Consider the following 24,350-nt stretch of genomic DNA (forward strand, 5'->3'; position numbering starts at 1 on the left):
TATTCAAACTCAGCCTTAAGTGCAGTAAGGGCAATGGGGCACCCATCCAAGCTCCTCCCAGCCCAGCCCCCTACAAGCTGGCAGCACGCTAGACAGGTGGAATCTTTTCAATTACCTTCTTATCCTAAACTCTGGCCCCAGCTTACCCGTTGGTGCAGTCAATTCCAAACACACACCAATTCTAAATTATTCAGAAATTAATTCAGGTACTTAATGCAAGAAACAAGATTGCAAAAGGAGGGGAGAACACCAGTAAGGGTCCAAAGTCTGGAGTTATATTCTCCATCCACCTACTCCTGGACCTGTGATCTTAGGCAAGTCCCTGACTTTCTGATCTTCATAGTGTGAGAATGACACACAACTGCCCAGGCATTGTTGTGTGTTAGGAGACATGGGTAAAAGCCAGCCATAAAACATGAAGTTGTGCGTGAGTTTACAGTACCATCACTGCTGTTTTATTCAGTAACCTGATGCCTGCCACCACATCGACATACCTTGACTTAATTTTGAAGATATTCGTGGAAATCAGAACCTTTTTCAGAGGGAGAGAAATTTGAACTGTTGGAATCTGTTTTTTTTGGAAACTCTGGAGAAATGTCATTTTGAGACTTGCCAAATTTTTCGTGGCTCCCCTTCATCATATACACCCTGATTTGGGTGTTGTGCTTAACCTGAGCACCGGATTTTAACCACAGACTCCTTCATGTGTGCAGTTAAAAGGAAACTTTTTAAATAAATAAACAATGAATAAATAAATAAGGGAAGCCCCTGCCTGCCCCTCTCCTCTCACCCATTAAAGCCTGAGACCCAGACTCACCTCCCTTGAGAGGGCAAAGCCCCAGAGCCACCTCACCTGCTCACGAAGGTCAAGGCCAAAGCCGTGGCCAGGTGAGGCATCAGCCGCATGTTCTGTGTTTGGTGCTCGATAATCTTGACCTCCTCCTTGGCTTTGGGCCCAAACTGCCTCCGGCTAGAGAGAATCAAGCAGACACAAATTTACCAAAATCCAAGGGACAACGGCATCCCAAGCCGCCATCTGCCTTTCAAATCCTTCGGCATCCAGGGTATCTGAATCTCCCCAAATGCAATTGAGGTAAAAAGATGTCAAAAGTTTCTGAAGACAGTCCAACAAAAAGCTTTTTAGCTCCTTTGGAAATTAACCTTCCCACCATGAAATATTTTTTTGGCCACACCCACGGCTGTGGAAGTTCCAGAGCCAGGGATGGAACCAGAGCCATGGTAGGGACTCAAGCCACAGCAAGGATAGCAGTGGATTCTTAACTCACTGAGCCACAAGAGAACACAAAATTTGTGTTGTTTTAAGCCAAGGGAACTCCTCCGTCATGGAATATGTTTAAAGCAGCATATCTATTTAAAATACAGAGTAATTTTTACCCCTTAACATTTACATGGCATTTTACAGTTCCTAGTACCCTGCGATCATTAATTATTCAGCTTTACTAAGTTTCTGACATGATGAATAGGATAGGAGCCATATCTTGGGACATATTTCAAAAGGACAGTCTCAACAAGGCAGCGATGCTAACACTGGTGCTTCTGTCAGATTCCCAGGCGATTCATTATTTTCAACCCTTCTACATCCCTGCCTGCAGTTCCTCGTGGGAAAGGTGTTCACATTCTGCTTGGACCCCTGTGCCCTGTGGACAGCACTGCCTTCAGCTCTGAAGCAGCTGGGTCAGGGTGGATGGAGGCCCTCCTTGGGGCAGCTTATAAAGTGGTATGGGATCATCCCCAGGCGTCACCCATGGATTAGTCTTATAGAATCCTGCGGCTGCAGACAGTCAGAGCCCAGCCTGTCTAGGGCCTCTGCCCCGTGCAAGCTAACAATCTAAGATCCTGGGCTTGGCAGCCTCCCTTTTGTGCACAGCTCTGAACTTAATGTCCGTCTCTGAAACATTTCACACACACTGGCGCATGGGCACAGGTGCACTTGGAGCTCGGTTATCAAAGAGGCAGGGCGAACCTGTGCTTCAGAGACCATGAAATGAGGATATCCCTCAACCACTCAAGGGGAGAGAGGAAAGAGAAAATTTCAAAATCTTTTTATAGTTGATACTTGCTTGAACATAAATTCATGCTTTAATGTTGTTCCTGTTTGTAATTTGAAAAAGACACCATGATCTTTTCAGTTCATGAAGCATCTGGGATTTACCACTTGCCGTGTCGTGCAGGGTGGGAGGCAAGGAGGCCAGACCTCACAACAAGCACACAGGGGCACACTGTGAGCACAGGCTCATTTTCTAAGGACACAGCTTCCCCAGATGCAGTCCAACCCCCCACAGATGGTTGTGTAAGGAACACAACCCCACCCTGCCTTTGCCCATGCACTCAGTCCACCCCAACCACAATGGGGCACAATGCCACATGAGCCTGAGAGTCTGGAGGAAAACCTCTCAGCTTTCTCTGGATCATTGTGAAGCCAACAAAACCATCACAGCCCCAATAATGGTGTCATCATAATGGCGGGTCATTTTACAAACTCAATCTGTCCCTACACTCAACTTTCATTTTGAGATGCTGTGATGATACTGTAATTTTTCCTATGGTGGTTGTGGCTAAACTCTTGTCCCCTGGAACCCAGACATGGCCATATGCAATTTGCTTCTCTCGGGAACTTCTGCATGCCTACTCTGGGTTGGCACCACACTAGGCACTGGGAGTCCACCAGGTCAAGAAGGCTCAGGCCTGGCCACTGAGCTCATAGCCTGAAGCTCACAGCCCAAAGCTCACAGCCGGGGATACCAACAGAAGCAGCCCAGGTGGCGAAGACAGGGGAGCTTCATGCATCCATCCCCTCCCTCTGCCCATCCTGCCCCATCTCAGTCACCAGGATTTCCTTATCTGGTACCAGAACATCATTGCAGGAAGCATCACTCACATGGCAACAGCAAGAGAAAGGGACAGATCACAACACTTTTGAGTTTTTCTTTTGCAGAAAAATAATTGCAATAACACAATAATTTGAGACAGGATCCCATCAAATTTTCTTTGTGTCTTGGCTGGCACTCAGCAGATACTCAATATTTGCTGAATGAAAGAAAGAATGAATGAGCAGAGTTCCCGTCATGGCTCAGTGGTTAACAAACCTGACTAGATCCATGAGGACACCGGTTCGATCCCTGGCCTTGCTCAGTGGGTTAAGGATTTGGTGTTGCCATGAGCTGTGGTGTAGGTCACAGACGCAGCTCAGATCCTGAGTTGCTGTGGCTATAGCATAGGCCGGCAGCTACAGCTCCAATTCGATCCCTAACCTGGGAACCTCCATATGCCACAGGTGTAGCCCTAAACACACACACACACACACACACACACACACACACACACACACACACACACACACAGAATGAATGAGCCTTGCCAAGGAGGAAATAGAGATGAAGTACCACAGAGCTGCCCACTCCAAACTCACGGAATGTCTTTAGATGCCAGATCTGCCCCCCAACCTGCCCTCCTCGGTTCCCCAACACCACCTTGTAATCACCCCCTTTCCTCTTTGACCCTCATGGTTAAATTAGGGTAACAAGAGCAGGGAAGAAAGAGGCCACCAAGGGTCCACATGCAGCCTCACAGTACTTTCCATTGTGCTGACAGGGAGGGAAGAGTGTAGCTAAGGCACTGCCAAGTGACCAGGTGATTTCACAATAAGAATCTGCATTTCCAGCCTTTCTGGCAAACAAACAAGATCTGGCAACTCTGGACTCCATTCCCATGATGTGAACCCCTGGAACCCAGACCATCAACCCTTCTGGACATGGCATGGCTGGTCCCCACAATCCACATGGTCCCCACAGCCCTTCCTGTGCACCAACATTACCTGCAAGCCTGGGGAGGCTGTGCGTTTTCAAACCCTGCCCTGGATTTCTTTTTTTTCATTCAGAATAAATTCACATCAGCAACCTAACTTGTTAATTAAGTTCTGTGACTATGATATATGGCCAAGTGTGTATCTGTAGGATTTTATGAATTCATTACGAGAAGTCCTGAGGGCACAACAGCCCTGGCCAGCTCCTGCAGCATAAAATCCAAATGCCTCAGATTGGCATTCAAGACCTACTTTGGCCTCACTTGAATGTTCTAATCATTTTCTCTGCTATGCTCTGCAGACACCTTCCCATCTTGGGCCTCTGTCCAGGTAGGGCTCTGCCTGCAGCCAACCTCACCCCTAACTGCCACATGTCAATTTTTGGTGGCTCAGCCCTCTCCTCCCATTGAGACATTCTCTCCTCTCCCTTCAAACACCAAATCTAAGTGATGAAAGCCACCAGCTGCTTTTCCCAGAATGCTCCAAGCATTTCACCTGCCACTTCTCCCATCAGGAGGGAGTGCTTCTTCCTTCCAAGCTGGAGCCGTGAGTACCTGTATAACCACATGTTTTGATGCACTGACATCTGGGCCCTTGCTGTCCCTGGAGGGACTGCCCCTCCCAGGAATAGTCAGTTCCTCAAGAAAGCAAAGGATTACATCTTGCATTTGCCAACCAGTCATTCCAGAGCCCACACAGCCACCACCTCCTTCAAAGCCTCTTTTGCTCTGGGTCGCTGTCCCCCTGCCCTAATCTCCCCCTGGCCAGACACCAGACCACTAGGAGAGGCTGCATGCCCCAAACCTGCTGAAATCATTCAAACTAGCCTAAACTGGAAAATCCTAAAGCTGCTTGGCCTGCTTACCCTGCCTTGCCCATGCCTTCCCACAGGAAAGGCTCTTATCCTCCCCCCTCCATCTCCCGGCTGTCCCTGGTGCCTCCCCCTGTGGCCCTGAGAGGCCTGGCAGACATTCACCTCTTGGCAACTTTGAGTAACAAGCTACATTTTCAATGGCAGTCACATCCTGATATGTTCCCTCCTAACCTCACACCTAAACAACTAACACAACTTACGGTTTTAAAACAGCACCTGTGGCCAGACTCATAGCACGTGGAGGGAAGGCCTGTTCTGTCTTCAGGTGTCCCAGCCTGGCCAGGTGTGAGTGTATGGGAAAGGCTGAAAGCTGCATGACAGTATCCTGCCATCTCCCAGCAGCAACACACCCAACTCCACCATCCGTCCTTCCACGTGTCCTCAGAATGTTTGCTTGTTCCTAGATGTCCTGATAAAAGCACAACTGGCAGACAGTGGAATGCTGGGTGGGAGCCAGTGGGCTGTTACAACAGTGATGGAGGAAGCAAATAAGATGAGGAACCCACCCGACCCTTATGCCCAGCAGCCCACACACCACTGGTTTTTTGTTGGGTTTTTCTAAGGACATGAAAGAAACAAAGCGGGGGTGGGGGGTGGAAGGCAGGCAGCACCCACACTCTTTCCCTCCTTTTCTCCAGCCCAAGATACTGACAGTTCCCCAAGCACTGAGCTGGGAGGTCCCCACCAGCTTCTCACCCATCACATGTGCTCTCTGGCTTCTCTGGGGGAAAATATGACCCTAAAGGCCGATGCACCTTCTCCTGCCCAGAGATGCACCCAGAGTCATCCCTGAGACTCTGAGGTGGCCACCACCAACTCCCAAGCTGGTAGCCTGGCTCCAACAGAGGCAGCAGAGAGATGGGGCTCAAGACTGTGCTCTGAGAGGGCTTGGCCAGAGCAGGAACCCTTCCCTGCCACTCCGGTCAGCCTCTTATTTACCTACTCCGGCCCCAGTCAACCTCACAGAGGGCCATGATGGTCCAGGCTGGTCCTCCAGTTGCCAGGGTCCCGGCCCATGGCCCTGAACGCAGCTCACAAGACCATAATCCCCAGTTACTGCCTGCGAGATGTTTTTACCATTCCAATTTATGATCCGTATAGACACAATATTCTTCCTATCCTTTTCCTCTGCTGGGTTACTATTTTCCTTTAAAAACAAATGTAAAGCCTATATTTTTCTCTGCAAACATAATTTTTATTTCAGGGCCAGCAAAACACCCCAGAATCACTGAGCTTGAATTTTTCACCGTCTTGAAAAACAGCAAGTGATGCCTGTGGACCACAGTATCCGTGAACAATGCCACTTAAAATTATAGATTTGAGAAGCTATTTCTGGGTTCCAGCAACTCATAAGGACTAGAGGAAACACTTATTTGGGGTTGTTTTATTTCATTCCCACTCAATTTTGAACACGGCTGCTTAAAGCAGCCTTCATGGAAAGTGACACGGCTATTAATCACTAGCGCAGCTACTGCACGCACAGCCTCTGGGGGAGGCCGTGCTGCCCGCCATCCCAGTCCTCCCTCTGGTCTCTTCTCCCAAAGGAGGCCAGTGACCTACTAAAAAGATAATTGCTTTGCATGTTTCCTGCTCTGTAGCATCATTGCATCAGCCTGCTCTGAATGACAGCCAGTCAGATTGGAAGGAGAGGAGTTATGGGGCTGGGCCTCTGTCCTTGATCCTGAGACCTGCTGGGGGTACAAAATGGTCCACAGGCATCCTCACTGCCAGAGGACAGAGCCTGCCTCCTTTGCTGTCAAAGGGCCGACCTCTGCAGGCAAAAGCTGTGCAAATTCTGGAGCCCAGCCACACTCCCTGTGCCACCTTCCCTCATTAACAGGGTCCAGACAGGTTGGAATGAGGGTGGACCACTGGACCCAATTCCTACTGGCCCCAGTGGAGCCCTCCAGCCTTCCAGAGAGCCCACAGCTCATCCTATCCCTCTTTGTCCCCTTCTTTGTGCTGTTCCTGGACATGGAAACCCAAAGGGAAATTATGTTACAAAGCAAAAGATTTTAATGGCACTGGGTGGACCCAGAAGATGGCATGGGGTCAGCTGGGCAGCCAGGATGTAAAATCCTGGCTCCTTATTACCCATTAATGCATGGGACAGACACCTGACTCCCAGCCCTGAGCCTCACCACACCCAAACTCACCCCACCCCACTTGGGGTCAAGTTTGGGATCACCCAAGGGCCAGGCTGCACATAACTCTTGCTATTTTCTTTTAAAGTTGAACATTTAGTAGTTTTCCCTGAGGTTCTGACAAAGCAATCCTGCCCTGAATCACCAGGCTTGACAGTTTCCATCCACTTTCTCTTAGCTGTCACTCTTCCAATGGGCAACTCTCAGTCCATCTTGTAGGAGAGATGGAAGAGGCATATAAACACAGTATAGAGATGAGTGCTTCTTTAACAGCAGCTTGGATTGTGATTAAATATGCAACATGGTCCCAGGGAATATTCCTCCAAGTGCCTGTCCAGTCCTGCAGAGATCCCACCCAGTAACTTCTGCACCTTCCAAACACTTTTTTCCCCCCACCTTTTAAGGGTCTATCCGTCCAACCACAGAATAGAATAGATGAAGTTCGATGGCTGTGATGGGGTCAATGACAATTTTTAAATGTTAGAAAGATTCAGATACAGAAAAAAATGGGGGTGCTTTGGTGTCAGTGTCAAAGGCTCTACAGGGAGAGCAGGACAGCTGCCCCAAATGCATAAACACAGAGAGGAGAGCCCGGGTTTTCTTGGCCAGAGAGTACAGAGACAAAGAGCCTATGCTGTTTTAATTTTTCCTTTCTCGAAAGTTACATCAAATCAAACCCCAGGAATGTAAAGGCCCTCTCCAGCAGGAATCCCGTGGGCCTAAAGTCAAGGCCAGTCCTGGTCTGGTAGGGACTAACATTCTGCTACCCTAGACTGCAAAGGCTGTCTGCCCCATCCATCAGCACTAGAAGCCCACGCCAAGGGGAGCAGGCTGCAGAACCACAAGGGATGAGGATCAGGCCACTTCCTCCCATCAGCTGATGGATGACCCCAGCAGAGACCCCAGAAGCCCTGTGGATAAGAGACAACATGAGGCACAATAACTGTGGCCCATATGTCCATCGTGTGGGCCACTTCTGGCCAACAGCGTAAGTTGGATTGTGACCATTGTAAGCCTGACTCTGAAGGACCAGTAGAGAGCCTGGTCTGGGTCACCTCGGATCTGAAGATCAACCAACTTGAGCTGCTGCTTCGTCTTTTTTTGTCTTTTTAGGGCCGCACCTATGGCACATGGAAGTTCCCAGGCTAGGGGTCAAACTGGAGCTACAGCTGCCGGCCACAGCCACAGCCACAGCCACAGCCATGTCAGATTCAAGCTGCATGTGTAACCTACACCACAGCTCATGGAAATTCCGGCTACTTAACCCACTATGTGAGGCCAGGGATCGAGCCTGCATTCTCATGGATACTAGTAGGGTTCGTTACTACTTAGCCATGGCAGGAACTCCATTGAGCTTCTTATTTGAGGGTTCAATTACACCAGAAAGAGGGCTGACCTGACACACTGTGTGTAGCTCAAACCTTCACAATGAAACCCAGCAAACCTGGCTGCCTCCCCACTGAGTTTGTTCTTTTCTTCTGGTGCTTCATGCTGCCCAATCCACCACCCTCCTCCCCACCTCAGAGGCCATCCTGGGACCAAGTCAACATGACATCACCCCAGGTATCACAGGACGGGAGGCAGAACATAGTGGTTAAAACCCAGGCTTCGGATCAGACAAAAGCAGTCTCACAGGCTCTGACACAAGCATTTTCTTCCTGGGCAAGTTACACAAATTCACTGTAGGTCCCTCAACCCTAAAACAGACTGACAATGATGGTAAGAATGAAGGGAGATAGTGTCCACACCTGACACATAGTAGGTGTTCAAGGCATGGAAGGTGCCATCACCGTAGTCATTACTGTTATCCTGAGCTCCCAGGATACCCTCTATTCTATTCATCCTTGATCTAGAAAAGCCACTTAAAAATTTCCCAGAAGAAACACTCTTTTTTTTTTCTTCTTTCATCCAAAGCACTAATCTATTCAGCATCACTAAAACTGTTATAAAAAGATTTTTAGGGTGAGGAGGAGCATCTCTTTCACTCATCTTTAAATTAAAGATAATCAAATTGCTGACAGAAAAAAAGCAAGCTGTCAACTAATGTGAGAAAAAATTGTGTGTGTGTGTCATTGTTGGAAAGCATATGAAGCTTTCAAAAGCACCTGCCCCCCCTATGTACCTAAGAACACCAGCCAATTTTCTTCTTCCCAAATTCCAGGGAGGGACAAGGTGGACTGAATAAAGCCAGAGAAGGTGGTAAAAGCAGAGCCCTCCATCACATCACGTTGCCATAGAAGCAGCAGCTTCTTTCCAGAGTCCCTCAGTCTACCCTAGAGAGGAAGCTAAATGTTATTCAGATGGTTCCCACACAAGGGAAATTAATTTACTTTTCAGAATTATTGCCTTAGTAATATCTATGAGTGACATGGTGGTTAACGTGAGTCGTCAGAACTGTGATTCCTTGAGATTTTTCTTTTAAGAATTTTGCATCCTAATGAGAGGATCTTGCAAAACAAAATCACAATGGTGGGAGACTCGGAGCCATAAATTATAGCTGAAACTGCCTGGGGTGGCCAAATGATTTTGTTGTAGAATTATTTTCATATTTTCAAAAACCATGTATATATAGAGAAAAAAGTCTATCATCGGCACTACTGCACCAGTAGCACAGAATCCCCCAGCACTGTAGCCATTATCAGTGTGAGGAAGCAAGAAGGCTGACCCCTTTGGGAACCAGGCCTTGTCTCCTCTTGCCCCTCTGTACTATATAGCAGGTGTAGGGTCTGTGTGTATCCTGCCTGTCCAGAGGGCCAGCCAGAGCCTGCTGTTATTCTGAAGACTCAAACTGGACCACAGTGAGAGAAGGGAGACAAACACTGAGGCCCCGAAACTCTCCAGGGTTCCCCTGCCCTGAGGGTGAGCATCAGCAGAGTAAAGCTCAGTAGGGTACACTTTAGGGCTGGCATCCACTTTTTAATGCTTTAGACTGGCTTTAGACTGCTCTCAGCAGAGTCCCCACTGAGGCTCAGTGAGTTAAGAAGTCAACACAGTGTCCATGAGGATGTGGGTTCGATCCCTGGCCTCGCTCAGTGGGTTAAGGATCTGGCATTGGTGCAAACTGCAACATAGGTCACAGATTCAGCTCAGATCCTGTGGCTGTGGCCTAGGCTTGCAGCTGCAGCTCAGATTCGACTACTAGTCTGGGAACTTCCATATGCCACAGTTGCAGCCATAAAAAGAAGAAAAAAAAAGGCTGCCTTTAGTAATGGGACATGCATGAGTAGCCCAAAGGCTGCCGCCTCCACTTTCCCTCTCAATCCATAACCTTAAAAGTAAAGGGTTCCTACAACACCAGGATCTTTTGATCCGTAAATACAGTATCTTTCCATTTATTTAGATTTTTGGTTTCCTTCATCAGTGCTTTTGCAGTTTTCGGTATTTAAGTCCTACATATGTCTTATTAAACTTGCACCTAAGCATTTGAATTTTTATGAGCAATTGTACAGGGATTATATTTAAAATTCTGGTATCCTTGTGTTCATTGTATATAAAAATACAACTGCATTCTGCAATTTGCATGTTTATTTTGTATCCCGTGACCTTGCTGAACTCAATTCTTACTTCCAGGTCTTTCATAAATAGCTGGGGATTTTCTGTATAAACAATCCAGTCATCTGAATACAGAAACACTTTTACCACTTTCTTTCCAATGCACATGCTTTTTCCTTGCCTTGCTGTACTGGCTACAGCTTTGATCACATATTCTTGCCTTAATCTTAGAGGGAAAGCATTCAGCCTTTCCTCATAAAGTATAATGTTGACTGTACACCTCAGGGATACTGTGGATTCAGTTCTAGACTCCTGCAATAAAGCATATAGGGCAATAAAGCAAGTCACATTAATTTTTTGGTTTCCCAGTGCATATAAAAGTTAAATTTACACCACACTGTAGTCAATTGTGTGCAACAGTATATCTTTAAACATGTACATAGCTTAGTTTTAAAATTTTTTATTGCTAAAAAATGCTAACCATCATCTGAGCCTCCCACAAGTCATCATAGTAACATCAAAGATCACCAATCACAGATAATTGTAACAGCTATAATAATAATGAAAAAGTTTGGAATATTGTGAGAATTACCAAACTGTGACACAGAGACATGAAGTCAGCAAATATTGTTGGGAAAATGGTGCCAATAGACTTGGCTTGATTGCAGGGTTGACACAAACTTTCCATTTGTTAAAAAAAAAAAAAAAACAGCAACATCCCCCAGGCACAATGAAACAAAGCACAATATAATGAGGCATGCCTGTATGGTTTTTATAAATGCCCTTTATCAGGTTGAGCACATTTCTCACTATTCCTATTTGAACAGGAATTTTTATCAAGAATGTATGTTCAATGGGTAAAATGCTTTTTATACACCAATTATGATTACATGATTTTTCTTCCTTAGCCTATACGGTAGATTACTTTGATTTTTGAATATTAAACCAGCATTGTATCCTGGAATAAACCTCACTTGCTCATGGTGTATACTTCTTTTTATATATTACTAAATTCTTCCTAATATTTTGCTAAGGATTTTGCACCTATGTTCATGAGGGATATTGTTCTATAACTTCCTTTTATTATTATTACTATTGTCTTTATTTGGCTTTGCAATCAGGATATGACTAGCTTCATAAAATGAATTTGGAAATTGTTCTTTCCTCTTCTATTTCCTGGAGGAGCTGTACAGAATTACTGCTAATTCTTCTGTAAATGACACCAACTGGTCTGAAGTTGTTTTTAGGAGTTTTTTAATTAATCAATTTCTTTAATAGTTATAGAGTTATTCAAATTGTCATACATATTGGTTGAGTTAAATCATTAGCCCATTTCATCTAAGTTTTCAGATTTCTGTTTACAGAGTTGTTCCCAGTATTCTCTATTATCCTTTCAGTGTTTGCAGGGTTAGTAGTAATATCCCATCTCATTCCTGGTTTTAGAAATTTGTGTTTTCTTTTTGTTTGGTTGACAGTGTTACTAGAGATCTATCAATTGTATTGATCTTTTCAAAGAATCAGCTCTTTGTTTTATTAATATTCTCTCTTTTTAAATCTTCTAGTTCATTGATTCTTTCCTCTGTCCCCTCTATTCTGATGCTGACACCATTCACTGAGTTTTCTATTTAGGTTATTGTTTTTTTCAGCTCTAAAATTTCTTTTTGGTTCTCCTTTATATCTTCAATTTCTTTGCCTAGATTTCCTATTCTTTGCCAAGACTTTCTATTTTTTGGTGTTTCAAGTGTGTCATAGTTACTCGTTGAAGCATTTTTATGATGGCTGCTTTAAAGTATTTTTCAAATTATTCTAACATCTCTGTCATCTTGGTATTGGTATCTATTGATCACCTTTTTGCTTTCAGCTTGAAATCTACCTGATTCTTGGTATGACAAGTGACGTTTTATTGAAACAGGTACATTTTCATATTATGTTGTGAGACTCTGGGTCTTATTTAAATATGGATTTCTCTGCATGAAAGGAATCACTACTGACAGGTGGAGGTAGAAGTTTAAGTTCCCTACTTGGTCTCTGTTGACACCTAAGTGATGAGGATGAGTTCCTCTTGTTTCCAGGTAGGGGTGGGAGTTCTGGATGCTCATGTAGCCTCTACTTACATGGCAGTCTGTGGAGCATCATATTGCCAAGTAGTAGTGAAAGTTCTAACTTTCCACTTGGCCTTCTATGACACCAATGGGAATGGGGGGAGGTTACTGGGTAGAGGTCCAGGCTCCCCACATGGTCTCTACTGACACTCCAGGGGATAGTGCAGGTTTCCTTCAGGCAGGGATGAAAGTGCCAGGTCTCTGGTTGGCCTTCTCTCACACCACCATGATGGCAGAATTGGTGCAACCCATCACAGTGCAAGCAGAGCAGAGGTTCAGGCTTTGTTGGCATGGGCAAGTGGGGCCACGTTCCTTCTGTGGTGTTTGACTAAAGTAGGACGGTACTGCCTAAAATTATGCCATCTTGCTGTCATTTCCCAGTCCTTGGGCTAGACAAAACAGACTTTGTGGGGACTTTTTTTTTTTTTTTTTGGCTGTTCTCACTGGTATTTCTGGGTTGTCAGCTTCACCAGTACCTAGTCTGGAATATATGAGGCAAAAGGAAAACAAGGGAAATCCCCACTGTGCCATCCCTTGGGTCTGGCTGTGCTAGCTGGTCTGCCTTCTTGTCTTCACCTTTCAGAATCATTTTATGTCCACTTTATATGTAATGTTGAGGATTTTTGGTTTGCTCTAAGTGGAAGGAATGGGGAAAAGTACATCTATTCAAAATTCCCAGAAGTACAAGACATATTTATATTTGAATTCTATTAAGTTTATCTGGCAGAAGTGTGGTAATTGACACATACATAGAGAGACAGAAAAAGAGAGAAAATCATGCATAAATTTGAATATATAATTATTACCTATTACAACTATATAACAATTATATTATCAATATTAATATATTACATAATACAATACATTGTTTATAATATTATATAAATATTTATAATATTATTATTGTTTATAATATTATATAAATATTCCTGCTGTGGCACAGTGGGTTGAGAACCTGACTACAGCAGCTTGGGTGACTGTGGAGACCCAGATTGGAACCCTGGTCTGGCATAGTGGGTTAAGGATCTGGCATTGCTGCAGATGCAGCTTATGTCACAGCTGCAGCTCAGATTGATCCCTAGCCCAGGAACTTCCATATGCCTTGGGTGCAGCCACTAAAAAAATAGATCTTAAATACATATCACTACTTTAATAATAATCTGTCATGAATAAGGAAATATTACATGGTAAATGTGTGCCAAATTACAGACACCCCAATGTCAGAAAAAAATAAAATGAACAAGTATGTGTGTTAGGATCAAGGGATAATAAATATCTCAACATATATGAGTATACTCAATTAGGAATGTATGACAGAGAGTTCTATAACCTGCTTTTCTGTTTACCTAATACTTTAGTGTATGCAGTTTCCCATGTCATTAAATATTCTTGAATTCACCATTTTAATGATTATTTCCTTAGGGCAAATTTTTAGAGAAATTAGTTCTGGATCAAAACCATGAAAACCTTTTTTTAAAGCCCTTGACACATATCACTAATTCACTTTCCCGAAAGAGGGAATCAATTTTTAATTCCTTCTCCTAGTACATAAGTTTTCTGTTCCTAATGCATTTCTGCTACATCTGAGTATTGTCCTTTCAAAAGTCTTTGCTAATTTAATGAAATAAAAGTTATCTCACTTTAACTTATCTTTCTTTGATTACTAAGAAGTTAATTTGTTTGGTTACATGCTTATTAGCCATGGATTTGTCTTCTTCAAGTTGTTTCATATCATATGCCCATTTATGTATACACTGTGGTGTCACTAATTTTCTTATTTATTTGCAGAGACTTTTTATATAGTAAGGAAAGTAAATCTTTGTTCATCGTAATTGTTTAGATATTTCTCTACTGTATCATTTGAAGTATATACATTTTTGAAATTTTCATGTAATCGATTTATTCCAATACCTTTGCTTTGGGACTTTTTTCCCTACTAGGAATATTTTTAAAACTATATAAAAGGATGAATCACTTTTTTTCCTCCTCTATATAATTTTGTGGTTTGTTTTAACTTTAGAGATAAGCAGAGGTGAGAGATGTAGGTCTACCCCAGTGGGATACAGGAATAAATCTACCAACATAGTTAACTGTAGCAAGTGTCACTAGGCTGACCCAAGAAGGATCTATGAAGGTGAAAAGACTCTTGTTCTTATCTGCTTAAAATAGCCGTTCCCTGGTTTCAGACAATTCCCTTGATCTTCCTCCTTCCAACTGACTTGGCAGACATGTCCTTGCTTTAACCTCTCTCCCACTTTATTCTCTAATCTGCCAGGAAATTAATGCAAGTCTTGAGCCTCCCTAAACACAGGCATCCTTTTTCATCTTTGATTCTAAAACTGAAATAATAAGTAAAAGCGAACTTTGCTATTCTGTTGGCAACAGAATATGTGCCTTCAAGGAATATTTACTTAAGGGAAAAAAAAAAACCTCTTTGAGTGGGTCTATCTTGTAATAACTACCCCTCCCAGCAAAAACTAAACACTTCATTCTCCATCTAACAGTTTCTATATATCCAGTTGTTGGGCCTCATTAAGGTCCAGCATCTGGATGTCAGGTGTTGGGTGAACATGTCTGTCATCAAGGTCCAGAACCCAGCAATGCAAAGTTCTCTCAGCTGGAATTGCCCATAGAACCCACCACCAGTTTGCTGCCCTCGCCCACAGATGGACCTGCAGGGGTCCTATTACATCTGCTGGTTTCCCAGGGCTTCATTTTAGGACATTCTTCCTTCACTTCCAGATGTCAGTGCCACATTTTGCCCAGAAATATCTGCCACATCTGTTATCTGGCTCTCATCCCCTCCCAGGCATTCCCAAAGGGCAATGCCGTCATCTGGGTCACGACAAGCCCATCTCATTTCTTTGTACTGATGTTATTCTTGCACATAATTGAAAATTAAAAAGAAAATAATCTGGCAGTTGTTTTCTTTACAAAAAAAATTTCCAAAATTAACAATTTATTATGCCTGTGACAAAAATAATTCATCTGCTTTGCAAGGGATACTGCCTGGAACTAAACTTCCACAGGGTCATTTGAGTTTCTGTGTACAATCTTAGGATACTGGAAATTATCCAAATTGTGGGATTCCAAAGGATGCAACAAGTTGACAGCCTGAGTAAATGCACTTCAAAGAAGCTTGGGAATGCTAGAGAGACTGGACAAGAAGACCTACCAGTAATCAGGAAATCAGGGTCCTTGTACCTCCTCTATCATAACTGAACCTAATATAACAGCACATTTCTGAGCTTTGCTCAAGAAGGAAAGCCAATTTGCATCCCCAGCTGGACTCCACTCCTTTTGCAGACCTGCATACAGTGGTCTTAATACCCAAATGCTTTCCATTTAATCACTGAAAATTATTTATAAAACAACTCCTAAAGTCACAGAAAATCATCTTAAGGACATTACATATATAGTCAAATAATGTAAACTTAAATCTCATTTGAACCTCAATCTACTCACATTTACCTCCTCTCCCCATGTCCACCAGCAGTTCAGTGTGATGGAAGCTGTATTCTGGGCAGGTGAAGCCAAGAAGATGGGGTTCCCTTACCCACTAGCTCCCAGTCTAGGGCTATGGTTTCATGCAGGCCACTGGCATCTCTCATTCCTTCCACCCCTTCATGTCCCACTTTATATTACAGAAGATCTATTCCAGGCAGACACAGCCAAGAGAACATCCAGCCCCCATTCATAAGGCAGAAGCTCTACTCCAGACACAGCAAATCAAGAATCCCAAATCCTGAACATCAGTGATTCAGCTTGCTTCTAGGATGGGGGTCTCATGCCAGTAAGGATAAGCTGAAAAGACCAGGAGCCACCATCCCTGTCCAGGGTCCAACTTGCAGCAGTGTCACATCAGGGGAAGCAAGTCACAGTCCCATCCCCAGCTCTGAACATTACAGAGGTTCTGCCTGGAACTCTGCAGCTTTGTGTAGGAGACTAACAGGTTTTGGAAGAAAGTATACAGAAGTTCATGTCCATGAGTGCAGTTACAAACAGTGGAGATCTTGATGGGGAGCAACTAAGAGTTTCTGGTAGCTCTATAATTCTTTTAGCGACAGGTCAAAGATGATAAATTCAGTGAAATCATAGATAAGACAGGAGTTTAACAGAAAGAATAAGGGGAAGAGGTAGCTAAGCAGAGCCCTCTGTGGCTGGAGAAGCCTCAAATTCTGGAAACATCCTGCTCCTGCAAAGGGACCCAACTTTACTGGAGCAGACTGTGGCATACCCCAGGGCATTGTTTAAAACATCATAGCAATCATCTAGTGATTGATGGGGACTAATAGAAGCAGATCACCCAAAAGCTTATGGGGGAAGTGTTCATAGCAGCATTACTTACAATTGCCAAGATATGAAAGCAATCTAAGTATCCATTAATAGATGAATGGATAAAGAAGATATGGTATACATAAACAACAGAATCTTGCTCAGACATAAAAAAAGAATGAAATTTTGCCATTGGCAGCAACATGGATGGACTTGGAGGACACTGTAAGTGAAATAAGTCAGACAAAAGCAAATATTGTATGATACCACTTATATATGGAATCTAAAAAAATACAACCAAATAGTAAATATAACACAAAAGAAGCAGACTCACAGATACAGAAAACAAACTGGTGGCTACCAGTGGGGAGGGGGGAAGGAAGGGAGTAATAATATAGGTGTAGAGGATTAAGAAATACAAACTATTAGGCATAAAATAAAGACATATTGCACAACAGGGGGAACAACACAGCCAATATTTTATAATAACCCTGAAAGGAGTATAACTTTTAAAAATCATGAATCAGTATATTCCACACTTGTAACTTATATAATATTGTACAGCAATTATACTTTGACAAAAAAAAACTTTAATTAAAAAAGAAACAATTTTTCAGTGGGGGAGGAAATGGGATGGACTGGGAGTTTGGGGTTAGTAGATGCAAGCTATCACATTTAGAATGGATAAGCAATGAGGTCCTACTGCATAGCACAAGGAACTATATCCAGTCTCTTGGGAGAGAACAAGAAGGAAGACAATATGAGAAAAAGTATATATATAAACTGGGTCACTTTACTGTACAGCAGCAATTAGAACAACATTGTAAATCAATTATACTTTAATAAAAAATTTAAAATTCTTTAATTTAAAAAAATTAAAAAGAAACATTTTTTTAAGTATATAGGGGAGCTGAGGGACATGACAAGCAAAATCATAGTCCTCCCAGGCAGTCAGCTACACAGTTGTATGCTCAAGGCCAGCCCCCTCAGATTTAACATCATAGACTGCACACTGCAGGAGTAACATATTTTACTGAAATAGTCCATTCAATTCAATAAACAAATAAACAATCAAACAAAAACAACAAACCCCAGAAGGCAGAATCACTATTCAGTGTTACTATAATATTTATCTAAAATGTCCAGTATTACAAAACAAGAAAAGAAACAAGTGTGACCCATATGCAGGAAAAAAATGCAAACAATCAAAAATTGCCCTTGAGGCAACCCAGATATTGGACTTAGAAAACAAAGGCTTCAGAACAGTTGTTAAAAGTACATACAGTCCATCAACAGATGATTGGATTCGGAAGATGGGTATATATACACAATGGAATACTACTCAGCCATAAAAAAGAATGAAATAATGCCATTTGCAGCAACATGGATTGAACTAGAGACTCTCATACTGAGTGAAATGAGTCAGAAAGACAAAGACAAATACCATATGATATCACCTATAACTGGAATCTAATATCCAGCACAAATGAACATCTCCACAGAAAAGAAGATCATGGACTTGGAGAATAGACTTGTGGCTGCCCCACTGGAGAGGGAGGGAGTGGGAGGGATCGGGAGCTTGGGGTTATCAGATACAACTTAGAATAGATTTACAAGGAGATCCTGCTGAGTAGCATTGAGAACTATGTCTAGATACTCATATTGCAACAGAACAAAGGGTGGGGAAAAAAATGTATACATGTAAGAGTAACTTGATCCCCATGCTGTGCAGCAGGAAAAAAAATAAAATAAAAAAAAGAAAGAGAGGAGGGAAGAAAATGCAGAGAGAAGGAAGCTTCTTGCCTAATCCTACTTGTCTTATCTCACTTAATGCTAAAGGAGTTTAAGTCTATGTGGAAAATCAGGGTAAGGCTAACCATCTTACACTGTTGGTAGAATGTAAATTGGTCCAACCACTATGGAAAACAGTATGGAGGTTCCTCAAAAAACTAAAAACAGAACTATCTTATGATCTAGCAGTCCCACTCCTGGAAATCTATCTGGAAAAAAAATGTAATTTGAAAAGAGAGAGATCAAAAAAGACAAATACCATATGATATCACTCATATCTGGAATCCAATATATGGCACAAGTGAACCTTTCCACAGAAAAGAAAATCATGGACTTGGAAAATAGACTTGTGGTTTCCAAGGGGGAGGGGGAAGGAATGGGATGGATGGGGAGCTTGGGGTTAATAAGATGTAAACTATGCCCTTTGGAATGGATTAGCAATGAGATCCTGCTGTGTAGCACTGGAAACTATGTCTAGCCACTTATGATGGAGCATGATAATGTGAGAAAATAGAATGTATACATGTATGTGTAACTGGGTCACCATACTGTACAGCAGAAAAAAAATTGTATTGGGGAAATAACAATTTTTTAAAAATGCTTGAGAAAAAAAACGAAAAATAAAAAAAAGAAAAGATACATGCACCCCATTGTTCATTGCAGCACAATAGCCAAGTCATGGAAGCAACCTAAATGTCCATTGTCAAAGGAGTGGATAGAGAAGATGTGGTACATATATACAATGGAATATTACTCAACCATATCAAGAATGAAATAATGCCATTTGTAGCAACATGGATGGACCTAGAGATCATCATACTAAGTGAAGTTAGTCAGACAGTGAAAGATAAGCATCATATGTTATCACTTATATATGGAATCTAAAGTATGGCACAAATGAACCTATCTACAAAACAGAAACAGACTCACACACTTTGAAAACAAACTTATGGTTACCAAAGGGGACAGTTTGAGGGAGGGATGGACTGGGGGTCTGGGATTGGCATAGGAGGCTCTACCCCATATTCTGTGATAATCTATACAGGAAAAGAATCTGGAAAATAAATGCATATATAAATGAATCACTGTTGTACAGAACAACTTATCACAACATTGTAAATCAACTATAATTCAATAAAACTTTAAAAAATGAAAAAAATTAAAATAAAATTATAGAAACAATTTAAAAAGTACAATCAAAAAAATTCTAAGAAATCATGCCTAAGTGTTTAAGAAAGGTATGATGACAATGTTTAATCAAATAAAGAATTTCAATAAAAAAGAAACAAATAGAAGTTACAGAGTTGAAACATAAATACCTGAAATGAAAGATTTCACAGGAGAAGCTCAACTGTAGATTTAAGCTAGCAAAAGAAAGAACCAGTGAATTTGAATACAAATCAATAGAGAATATGCAATATGAAAAACAGAAAAAAAATTAAGACATGTGGACAGAGCCCCAGAGTATTGTTAGAGACCATTAATTGCATCAACATGCACATAAAGGTATTATCAAAAGGTAGAAAAGAGAAGGAGCAGAAATCTATTGCATTTCTGTACACTAGCAATGGAAGATCAAAAAATAGAAATTAGGTAAATGGGTAAATCCTATTTACCATCGGCTCAAAAAGAATAAAATGCCTAAGAATAAACCTACCTAAAGAGACGAAAGACCTTACTCTGAGAACTATAAGATGCTGATGAAAGAAATCAAAGATGACACAAATGGAAATATATACCATGCTCTTGGATTGGCAGAATCAATACTGTCAAAATGCCTGTACTGCCCAAGGCAATCTACAGATTCAATGCAATCCCCATCAAGTTACCAATGGCATTCTTGATAGAACAAAACATTTTTAAATATGTATGGAAATATAAAAGACCCTGAATAGACAAAGCAATCTTGAAAAAAAAAAAATGGAACTGGAGGAATCTGGCTCCCTGACTTCAGTCTATACTACAAAGCTACAGTCATCAAAACAGTATGGTACTGACACAAAAACAGAAATATAAATAAGTGGAACAGGAAAGAAAGATCAGAAATAAAGCCAAGCACCTATGGTCAATTAATCTATGACAAAGGAGGCAGGAACATACAGTGAAGGACAGTTAGTCTCTTCAACAAGTGGTGCTAGGAAAATGGGACAGCTATATGTAAAAGAATGAAATTAAAATATTGTCTAACACCATATCCAAAAATAAAATCAAAATGGATGAAGGACCATAAAAAAAAGTCAGATACTATAAAACTCCTGGAGGAAAACATGGGCAGAACACCTTTGATATAAACTGCAGCAATATTATGTTTGATCCACCTCCCAGGGAAAAAAAAAAAAAAACAAAAACAAAAAAAACAAAAATAGACCAATAGGACCTAATTAAACTTAAAAGCTTTTGCACACCAAAGGAAGACATAAAAAAATAAGACAACACACAGAACGAGAGAAAAATATTTGTGAATGAAGAAACCAACGAGGCATAAATCTAGAAAATATACAAATATCTCATGGAACTTTATACCCAAAAAAACAAAACAAAACAAAAAAAGGGCAGATCTAAATAGGCATTTTTCCAAAGACAGATGGCCAAGAAAGATGTTCAACCTCACTAATTATTAGAAAAATGCAAGTCAAAACTACAATGAGGTATCACCTTATGCTGTCTAGAATGGCCATCATCAAAAGTCTAAAAAAAATAAATGCTAGAAAGGATGTGGAGAAAAGAGAACCCCTCATCAATGTTGGTAGGAATGTAAATTGGTGCAGCCACTATAGAGGATAGTATGGAGGTTCTTTAAAAAACTAAACATAGAACTACCATATATGATCCAGCAATCCCACTTCTGAGCATATCTGGAGAAAACCATAATTCTTTGTCTTACAACAGCCAAGACAAAGAAGTAACCCAAATGCCCATTGACAGAGGAATGGATAAAGAACATGGGGTACATATATACAATGGAATATTATTCAGCCATATAAAAGAATAAAATCATGCCATTTGCAGCAACATGGATGGACCTAGAGATTATCATACTAAATGGAGTAAGTAAAACAGAGAAGATAAACACAATATATCACGTATGTTGAATCTAATAAAAAAGATACAAATGAGCTTATTTATAAAATAGGAACAGACTCACAGATTTCAAAACCAATGTTATAGTTACCAAAGGTGAAACTGTTCTGAGGAAGGAGGAATTGGGAGGGTGCAAACAACACATACACACTACTGTATAAAAGAGATTATTAACAAGAATCTACTGTATAGCACAGGAAAACCTACTCAATAGTTTGTAATAAATTATACAGGTGGAAAGAATGGATATATTTTATATGCATAACTGATTCACTTTGCTGTACACCTGAAACTAATATAACATTGTAAGTCAACTATACTCCAATAAAATTTTTAATTTAAAAATAAATATAATAATCTGTGATGTTGAGCATTTTTCCATGTGCTTGTTGGGCATCTGTATATCTTCCTTGGAGAAATGTCTATTCAGGTCTTTTGCCCATTTTTCAATTGGGTTGTTGGCTTTTTTGCTGTTGAGTTGTATAAGGTGTTTGTATAATTTAAAGATTAAGCCCTTGTCAGTTGCATCATTTGAAAATATCTTCTCCCATTCTGTAAGTTGTCTTTTTGTTTTCTTTTTGGTTTCCTTTGGAATGGATTAGCAATGAGATCCTACTGTGTAGCACCGGGAACTATGTCTAGTCACTTATGATGGAGCATGATAATGTGAGAAAAAAGTATGTATACATGTATACTGGGCCACCATGCTGTATAGTAGAAAATTGACAGAACACTGTAAACCAGCTATAATGGAAAAAATAAAAAGCATATACAAAAATAAATAAATAAATATAAAGAGAAAAATCCTCCATATTTACAATATAAAATAAATTTAGTAAATACCTACCTCAAAAAAAAGTAATTTTGATACATAAATGACAGGCATGTATCTGGAAACCATTATGCTAAACGAATGTCAGTGACAACAATGCATTGTATGATTTTAATGATATGAAATGACCAGAAAGGGCAAAAGTATAAAGACAGATAGTTGATTAGTTCTAAGATTGGGGGTAGGAGTAATTGGAAGGGACTGCTGTGAGTACAGGGTTTCTTTTGGGATTGACAAAAATTTTGTAAGTTAGACCGTGGTGACGGAGACACACTTCCGTGAATATACTAAAAACCACTGAATTGTGAACTTTTGGAAAATTTAAGGTATAAGAATTATATCTCAATAAAGCTGGGGTTTTTTAAGCAGTTAGGGCAATTAATTTTACTTCTTCACAGGCTCTTGAATTTACAGTCCTGCACAATCAGAAATGAGCCACTATTCACAAGGTTCCATGAGCATCTCATGAAACCTGTGTGGATTCTCGGGAGGCAGTTTGTACAGGTGTGTGATAATTGCCTGGAGTGCTTGAAGATGCTATAGAGTTGAGTGCAAAATGGTAACTAAAATTCCCCCAGATGTTCATTTTGAAGATAATATACAAGACTTCAGAAACATAAGATAAGCTCACTTCAGGAACACTCCATGCAGACAGTATTCTAAATTTAGCAGTAGTATTAAGTCAATTTGTTGGACAAAAGCTACTGGGCTGGTGCCTTTGGTTTTCACTGCACTACACTCTATAGACAGTCATGTTTGGTCTCGTAACTATGAGTTACCTTTGGCTTGTATATTATTCATAAAGTTTAAGTGGCACCTTCTGACACAGCTTCCCCCAGACACTGAGAACTTCCAGCAAGTTCTATTGTAATTGAATCTACAATCCTTCCTCATAAGTAAACCATTAAAGTGACTTAAGTTCCAATGAGATCATCCCTCATCCTCCCTGTCCTGCAGGTGTAGCTGTGTCTTTAGCTAATCGCCTGCCAAGACCACGGGAAAGTGGAGAACTTAAGGCTGGCACTAATTAAGAGTCCACAAGAGCCCAAGAACACTTCCAGCATCAGGGTCAAGAGTGAGAACCTTGGCCCCTTTAGTTCTTGGTCCACTGACTTGGGGTCTAGAAAGAGAGAAGCTAAAGATTCTGGTTATTACTGGGTTGTTCCATGTTCAGTTTATTTGGGATAAAGAAAGGAAACAAGAATTTCCAGAGCAACTGCTCCAAGTACTCAGTGTACTCACATGGGTTACAGAAGTTAATCCACCAGGGAGGTATCAGCAAACCCAAATTTCTAGAAGAAGAAATCAAGTCCCAGCAGAGCTAAATCATTTTCCTGAGGCCATGTTGGAACTTGACCTCACCTCCTCCCATCCCTCAAGCCCTCTGCTGGGGCGATTCTGTGGTCACATAGGACCAGTGGCTCCTGACCAGGGTGACGGGTGTTGGATTTGGGTCAGCCCTAAGGTTATCATCTTTGATGGGAAGCAAATATTGGAGACTTTGTTGACTCTAAAACTCTGGCCAAATAAAAAAAAGGAAACAGGAGTTCCCATTGTGGCTCAGCAGATTACAAACCTGACTAGTACCCATGAGGTTGCAGGATTGATCCCTGGCCTTGCTCAGTAGGTTAAGGATCGGGTGCTGCCATGAGCTATGGTGTAGGCTGGCAGCTGTAGCTCCAATTCTAACCCCTAGCCTGGGAACTTCCATATGCCGCAGGTGCGGCCCTAAACAGCAATAAAAAAAAAAAAAAGGAAACAGATGCAGCCTATTCATTATGAGGATGCTAAATATTTATCAGCAGGTAAAGCCTTTTGGGAATCATTAAAATATTTATTTATTCAAAATTTTTATCAAATAATTGTCTTTCTCTTCAAATAAATATTGGGAATTTTGTATACCTATGAGAAGAGGTAAATAGAAGCCGTCCACTGT

At 41.4% G+C, this 24,350-nt stretch overlaps 1 protein-coding gene across 4 annotated transcripts in view; it reads right to left on the minus strand.

Annotated features, from left to right (window-relative positions):
- The window catches only part of ACOXL (acyl-CoA oxidase like), a 360,188-nt gene that overhangs the window by 174,320 nt on the left and 161,518 nt on the right, over window positions 1–24,350 (minus strand). For all 4 annotated transcript variants that reach the window (XM_021087042.1, XM_021087044.1, XM_021087045.1 and 1 more), the window contains exon 11: window positions 854–970. In XM_021087042.1, the coding sequence (XP_020942701.1) occupies window positions 854–970 (117 nt within the window). The remainder of the gene's footprint in view (window positions 1–853; window positions 971–24,350) is intronic.

This window comes from Sus scrofa, chromosome 3 (genome assembly GCF_000003025.6).
Source record: "Sus scrofa isolate TJ Tabasco breed Duroc chromosome 3, Sscrofa11.1, whole genome shotgun sequence".
Lineage (NCBI taxonomy): Eukaryota > Metazoa > Chordata > Mammalia > Artiodactyla > Suidae > Sus > Sus scrofa.